Source organism: Bison bison, unplaced genomic scaffold (assembly GCF_000754665.1).
Source record: "Bison bison bison isolate TAMUID 2011002044 unplaced genomic scaffold, Bison_UMD1.0 scf7180017864149, whole genome shotgun sequence".
Lineage (NCBI taxonomy): Eukaryota > Metazoa > Chordata > Mammalia > Artiodactyla > Bovidae > Bison > Bison bison.
The window spans coordinates 4,814,114-4,822,106 of record NW_011494721.1 but is presented as its reverse complement, the minus strand read 5'-3'; the positions used below and the strand labels follow the sequence as shown (position 1 = coordinate 4,822,106).

Below are 7,993 nucleotides of genomic sequence, written 5' to 3'. Positions count from 1 at the left end.
GAGACAGGTCCTGGGTGTTCTTTGGAAGGAATGATGCTAAAGCTGAAACTCCAGTACTTTGGCCACCTCATGCGAAGAGTTGACTCATTGGAAAAGACTCTGATGCTGGGAGGGATTGGGGGCAGGAGGAGAAGGGGACAACAGAGGATGAGATGGCTGGATGGCATCACTGACTCGTTGGATGTGAGTCTGGGTGAAGTCCAGGAGTTGGTGATGGACAGGGAGGCCTGGTGTGCTGCGATTCATGGGGTCACAAAGAGTCGGACACGACTGAGCCACTGAACTGAACTGAAGCATATCTGACCCACAGCTGTGTACTTTTTTTTCTCAGTTGAGATCTTAACCTCTAATACTGTGGCAGCCAGATGTTGTTATAAGAGTTCAGCACATGTTCGTAATCTCCTGAATTTTCTGAAGGGCATATATATATTATGTTAAAATTTTTTCATCTCATATTTCTCTGTGTTGGCAGAAGTCCAGTTCTTCTTAATAACATCTTTCATTTGTTTTATTTTAACGAGATCTAAATTCCTTTAAATTGTGATTGAGATGTAGCACAGTAAGATAGAAGGTGTGGTTTTCTCCATAGATCTAGAAGTTTCTATTTTTATAGCTGAATTACTGTATTACTGTTTATAGCTTAATTATATACTCTCTCTCCTGTACTTCTACCATTACTGTTTCTACTGCTGGTTCACTTATAAAAATGGCAGATTTGTTATTCTTGATGGCTTTAAATAAAATATTGATTCCTTACAAGTAAAATAATTCCAAATTCTAGTCATTAAAATAAATCTTAGGGATATTTACTTTTTAAAAAATACATAGGCACATTTTTGTTAGTTGTTTTTCTTTACAATTATCTGAGTGCAAATAGATGCAAAAAGATTAGACTCTTAATTTATTTACAATTTCATTTCAACAAAAATTGTTTTCAAACTTGATTTCTAAGACATGTATTAAAATTGGTACCCTTTGGGACTTACCTTAGTTAGATTTAATTGCTTAAATAATTACATACTGCATTAGGATTCTTCTTAGGGTACTTAGCTACCTTCAAAGTAGATCTTAAAAACAACGACAAACTCAATAATCATTGACTGTTTATTACATAACAATTGCCTGTAGCCACTCTTCTGAATTTTACACTTTTCTAGAAGTCAATAGAGTGGGCATAATGTTGTATGACATATATTCAGTCAAATAATAATTTTAATGATAATGGCCATAGCACTTCTTTAAAGAATCCAACATTTTACACAAAGGCAATTTGTATTAAGGGAATACAAGATTATCTTATAAATTATTTAAATTTAATATACATGTATTTATCTAAATCAAAACAATGATTTACTATATTAAAAATACACCTGTGCTATGAATATATAAATTTGTGCCTTTAATATTCCCTTCAGTTCAGTTCAGTCGCTCAGTCATGTCCGACTCCTTGCGACCCCATGAATTTCAGCACGCCAGGCCTCCCTGTCCGTCACCAACTCCAGGAATTCACTCAAATTCATGTCCATCGAGTCGGTGATGCCATCCAGCCATCTCATCCTCTGTCGTCCCCTTCTCCTCCTGCCCCTAATCCCTCCCAGCATCAGAGTCTTTTCCAATGAGTTAACTCTTCGCATGAGGTGGCCAAAGTATTGGAGTTTCAGCTTTAGCATCATTCCTTCCAAAGAATACCCAGGACTGATCTCTTTTAGGATGGACTGGTTGGATCTCCTTGCAGTCCAAGGGACTCTCAAGAGTCTTCTCCAACACCACAGTTCAAAAGCATCAATTCTTTGGCACTCAGCTTTCTTCACAGTCATTCCCTTGGCCTTTATTAAAGAATCTTGTGAGCAATACCAAATGATATATATAGTTATGTTTTGTTAGTATAAATTTTGAAGGGATTTTTTTTTCCTACTATGAAAGAACCACACATATTGAAGAAACCAACTAAGTCAGCCTTTGAAATAGATCAAGACAAAATGGTGACTGCCCTGGTGGAACAAAGTACTAGCCTGACTCAGATCTCTACTTCTGGAATTTTTCCACTGAAGTGCCCTATAAAGCAGCTGAGAGTGAACTCACATTTAGGAAAATTAGAAATGTACTTTCAATTTTCTTTAAATCCTTTGTTTTTCCAAAAGATTTTGCATACTGGTCTATTTTGTTTCCATATCTGCTTTAATAGATGAATGTACACACCATCAAATAAAATGGGATCATTAGGAAGTGGTACATGTTTATCCTGTGGGGTTTTTTCTCTTACAAGGCACAGTGCAATATTGTCCTAGAATTTAAGAAACACAGCACAGTGGTTGGCCATGGAGTAGATGATAAGATTGGTATGTTGAATTGTTCTGGAATTGACTGGGCTTACAGATTTTTGTTTTACTTAATATTGAAATTAGCTTACCTTTCTCTGAATGTAGACAAAATGAGGGAAGAATAACCCAAAGTGTTCTTTATAACACAAAGAAGGTAATTTAGGATTCACAAATGGAAGTAAAGCAAAATACATGATAATCTAAAGTTCATTTTCTCATAAATTCTGTTGCATGAATTTAACTGAGTTCAGGAGGCTAGTATTCTGTATCTTTTAAAGCATTCATTCAGAATTTTAAAAATGGTTGATTAATTTATTTTTTATTTTAGGCCAGATATCACAGAGACCTTCAACAGCAAATTTACCACTTTCCAACTCTGTGAAAAGACGTTCCAGCTCCTTTTCTTCTTCTCATCCCCGGTCAAGAAGTGCAGTTGCTCAGTCACTCTCTAAAGCTGCTTCTGAAATTTCAGAAATTGAATATATTGACGATACTGACCATGATGAGCCTTTCTTAGATGACACTGATGATCAGCAGACCTTAGACAGTTTGGAAAAAGAATTAAATGAGCTGAGAAATCTTGCAGGTAATGCTATTTTTTTTTTTCACCATAAACAGTATTTACTTTGCCTTCTGCATGATTCTCCATGTCATGCTCCAAGCAAACAAACTTTTCCCTTTTCCTCTTTAAACCATCAACCTTTGTGTTTGTTTTCTTGACTATCCTCTGATGTCACCCTGAAAATGTTGTAGAACTTGTGTGTGCCCAGCCATATCAGAGATTATCCCCTTAGCTCATATAATTCACAGTTAAGTGGTCTTAAGGTCCTTCATGTGGACAGAAAAAAATTTTTTTTTCTCCTTCCTACAAGCTCACTGAGTGACTAATCTCTTATAAGAACCACTGCCCAATATTGTTGGAGACAAGAGCTATTCCATCTGATCTTTTGAAGCAGTATTTCTCAAGTTTCAGTGTGTACATAAATCCCCCAGGGGTGTTGTTATAATGCAGGTGTATGTCTGGGATGGGATGCAAGATTCTGCATTTTTACTAAGATGTCCCAATTTTGAGCCTTTTATTTTCATTCATTTCTAGAAGTTTTGATTGTGGCATTCTTGTCTGTTTTATCTTTAGAGTCCATTGGCAAGTTAGATTAATTTAGCAATTTTTTTCCCTCTGCACTTAGTAGGCATTTCTCCATTGTCTTCCGTCCCTGGATAATGTGCTAGTTAGTACTTTGGCACAGTTTCTCCATTTAACTTTTGTTTGGTTGAATTTAATTGTCAATTTTTTTTCCCACTGGTAGAGCTTGCGGTAGCTCTATTAACTGAATCCTGTCATGTTGGAGAATGCCTGCTACCTTTGTATTTGAATGGCAAATTGACTGTGGGTATTCTCCTTGTGTCTGGGCTTCCCAGGTGGCTCAGTGGTAAAGAATCTGCCTACCAATCAAAAGACATGGGTTTGATCCTTGGGTCAGGAAGATCCCTTGGAGAAGGAAATGGCAACCCATTCCAGTTTCTTGCCTGGGAAATCCCAAGGACAGAGGAGCCTGACAGGCTACAGTCCATGGGGTCACAAAAGAGTTGGACATGACTGAGCGATTAAACAACAATAAAATCTCCTTGGGTCATTTTTCTCTTAAACTTTGTACGCACTGATTCATCCTTTCCTGGATCTGAATTCTGCTGTAAAGTAGTTCAAGGTTTCTCATTTTTACTTCACTCTCTTTTGCATGTGACATGCTTCTTTCTTGATTGGATATTTGGAGAATTTTTTTTCTTAATATTTGAAATTATTGGACCAGGATTGTATTTCAGTATCAGTAATTCAGCATTTCTTAAAGCACAGAAGTTCCTCTTTGTTTTCAGAGAAATTTTCTTCTGTCATATATTTGAGTTGCTATTCTGTTCCATTTGGCTTTTTGCTGCTGAGAAACCTGTTTTGTTTATGTTGGATCTTTTTACGATGTTTACTTATGTTTCTTCAACAGTTTTAAGCTGCTTTTATTTTGCTTTTTATTTACTGTGATTATCTCAAGTTTGTCTCTTATATCAGCATTTCAATTTTCAGCTGGTTATAGGCCATTCTTTATGGATTGACCCAGTAAATTACCTCTTTACAGGCATTCTTTTTTTTTTTTTTTTGTAATTTTTACTTTGATGTAATTTAAACTTAGAGAACTGCAAGAATGCAAGAATAGTACAAGGAACTTCCATACACATTTCACCCATTTCATGACCTGTTTGTCTTACCTCATTTGAATGTATGTACACACACACACACAAATACAACTCTTTTTCTGAACCATTTGAGAGAATGTTACAAGATTCATGCCCCTTTTCCAAAAATATATTTTAGTGTATTTCTTACAAGCAACAGCTTTTTCTTGTGTAACCATAGTACAGTGATCAAAATCAAGAAATTAAACATTAATACATTGTAATTCTCTAACCTTCAGTACATATCTAATTTTTTAAAATTGTCTCAGTGATGTTCATTATAGCATGTTTTTTTCTGGTGCAAGGTCCAATCCAGGAACAAGTTTGCTTTTCCTTTTTGACGTCTGACATGTTGCTGTTTGATCTTTTAGGTTAGTTTTATTCTTTTTAAAAATGTCATTCTTATTATTTATTCTGTAACCAAAGGACTTATGAGGGAATTTTCATAGGGTCTTGATCTGTTATCTACCAGATTGCTCTTTCACGTAATCGTTTTTTGTGTGCAGTGGATTCTTGGATTCCAGTTTGTTTGCTGTCATTTCCTCACGTCTTACTTGTTCACATGTGTTGTGAGTGGCTTTGCTCATATCTTCTGTCTTTTCTGATACAGTGAGACTGCATTCCTCTAAAATCTGCTCTCTCCTCTCTGCTTGTGCTAGATGTGTCAGTCTTCTCTATGGAGCTACTGTTTGTGAGTTGGCTATTGACTCTTTTCTGTATCCCGCTGGCTCAAAGGCACAGGGAGAATAGATGAAGGATTGAAGAGTTCAGCTTCCTTTATTGGAGGATCTGGGCTCTCTTGTCTTTTTCTGGATTGTATTGAATGCCAAACTTCATTGGACCTGATTTGAAGTGTGTTTTGTCTCTGTTGGGACACCTGCGGGTGTGTGATTTTCTTGCCTCCACTAAGATATTATGGTGGATGTTCAGGGCTTAAAAATATTTTCAACATTTTCTCCTTGCTTTCCCCTTACCCACTGCTTTTCCCAATTTCTTGTGGTACTGGTTAGACTTGTGAGCCCTTTAGATACCTCTCCTTTTCCTGTCACTAGTTTGTGTGCACACTGAGTGGGAAGGAGAAAGGCTGTGGACAGAGTAGGCCCCCAGCTGTACCTTAATGAACCTTCTGTTTATTCCTTTGTTGTCCCTTATCAAGGTTTATGTGAATTTGTATCTCTTCCTTTGGTTCCATTTATGATTTTATTTTATTTTTAATTTTTCTCCCTTTCCTATTCACTTCATTAGGGATTGGGGAAGAAGAAATTGTGATTCATCTTTACCTATCACTCACTTGCCTGACTCTGCTTTACTAAAAATCAAATATAAATATGCTTGGAGGTAATTCTCATGTCAAAAGTCATTTCTAGGGACTTCCCTGGAGGTTCAGTGGTTAAAACTTTGCCTTCCAATGCAGAGGGTAGAGGGTTCAATCCTGGCTGGGGAGCTAAGATCCAACATGCCTAGTGGCCAAAAAACAAAACAAAACCAGAAATGATATTGTAACGAATTTAATAAAGGCTTTTAAAAAATGGGTCACATAAAAATACCTTTAAAAAATTAATTCTAAAATGAAGCATATCAGATCTGAACTAGATCAAAAGGATAGTACTACAATTTTTAATCAGAAGATGAAGGTTGTCTTATTTGGTAAATTGGTCAATTTCATTATTTACAAATGAAATACTTTACAAACATACTTGTTTGTCTCTAACCTCTCAGCTTTTTTATTTCGTTTATCAGGTTTTCCTTACGTGCTTCACCTTTCCCCTGTCACTCATTTCCTCATACACCCACACCAGTATTTTCACCCAAACACATACCTTTTCATACATTAAAAGCAAGTACACACTACATAGCCTGTGAACTACCAGAGCTTTTTCATGGGTCAGGAGCAGAATGTAATCACTTACACACAGTTCACTGAAGAATGGCTCTCTTTCTATTTGGGAAGATTGGCCTTGGATGAATGCACAACTTTGGAGACATTCACCTGGAGCTGAGGAAAGAAGAGGACTGCATATCAGCTAAATTGTCCCAACAGTCAGGGAGGTGACAGCTGCGGTGGTGCAATCAGGCTTTATTCTAGAAAATTCATTGATTCTGCACAGTCTTTTATATTCTGTTCAGCATCAATGGGTAGAAAAATTCCACCCACATGTCACTACTCATGGTGAGTTCTGAAACAACTCTCAATGAAGTCTGGTCTCACACAGATACAGCTACACAACTGTACTCATACAAATGTAAATGGGTGTGCATTCCCATGAAAGCTGCCTTTTTTGTAAGCAACAAACCTTATGACTAATTTTATGTCAGCTCTAGGATACCTCCACTCCCTCCAAGTTCTAGGAAAAGAGCCCTGCCAAAGAATCTGGAGAAGAGGACAGGAAATAATTACATTGAGTAGTGTTTCTCCTTTGACTCCAATTGCTGAAGCTGACAATAGAGTCATTTCATAAGGAGACAGGCCAGTGGGAGCTGAGGATATGTGTGTGTGTGTATGCAGGCTGAATCAGGAAACAAAGAGCAGCAAAGCAGGGTGGTTGAGAGCCAGGCTCTAGGGCCAGGGGTTTGGCTCTGAAATGTGGAGCTACGAATTCCCAGCTTTGTGACAACAGACAAATTATTATACTTTCTTAATCTCTCTCTGTATCAGTTTCCATGTATGAAAGATGAGTATGAGAATAGGCCCTATCATAAATTGTTCAGTGATTGAATTTGAGTATATATTAAATACTATATTTATAAAAATTTTGCACATACACACACACCTACACTTTACCATTGAAGTGCTTAGCACATAGTCTGTGCTGAAAACACTGTTAAATTATATAAGAAACCAGTGGGCAGTGCTTTTGACGTATAGTAAGCTAAGGTGCTCTTGGCAAGTCCAACTTTTAGTCAAAAGCATATAAACTCTGTTTCTATTCTAGAACCATGTTTTCTTCTGGGCCACTTTGAGAATTATAGTTAGCTCTAGTTCATGCTGTATAATTATTCCTCCACAAGTACCTTTGTAAATAACACTAAATTCTACTTATGCTTTAGTATCTCAGTCATGTCCGACCCTTTGTGACCCTTTGGACTGTGGTCTGCCAGGCTCCTCTGTCCATGGTATTCTCCAGGCAAGAATACTGGAGTGGTTGCCATTTCCTCTTCCAGGGGACCTTCCAGACCCAGGTATCAAACCTGTATCTCCTGTGTCTTCTGCATTGCAAGTGGATTCTTTACCATTGAGCCATTACCAAGGCATTTTTTGTCAGTTTTTGGATATTGTTATAGCCTGAATGGAGAAGACAATGGCAACCCACTTCAGTACTCTTGCCTGGAGAATCCCATGGACGGAGGACCCTGGTGGGCTACAGTCCATGGGGTCGTGAAGAGTCAGACACGACTGAGCGACTTCACTTTCACTTTTCATTTTCATGCACTGGAGAAGGAAATGGCAA

The 7,993-nt window shown here is 37.4% G+C and overlaps 1 protein-coding gene across 1 annotated transcript in view; it reads left to right on the top strand.

Moving 5' to 3' along the window:
- The window catches only part of LOC104989299 (zinc finger B-box domain-containing protein 1-like), a gene marked incomplete at its 5' end in the record, with an annotated part of 69,325 nt that overhangs the window by 54,541 nt on the left and 6,791 nt on the right, over positions 1–7,993 (top strand). The window contains one exon of the mRNA XM_010840929.1: positions 2,650–2,907. Coding sequence (XP_010839231.1) covers positions 2,650–2,907 — 258 coding nt within the window. The remainder of the gene's footprint in view (positions 1–2,649; positions 2,908–7,993) is intronic.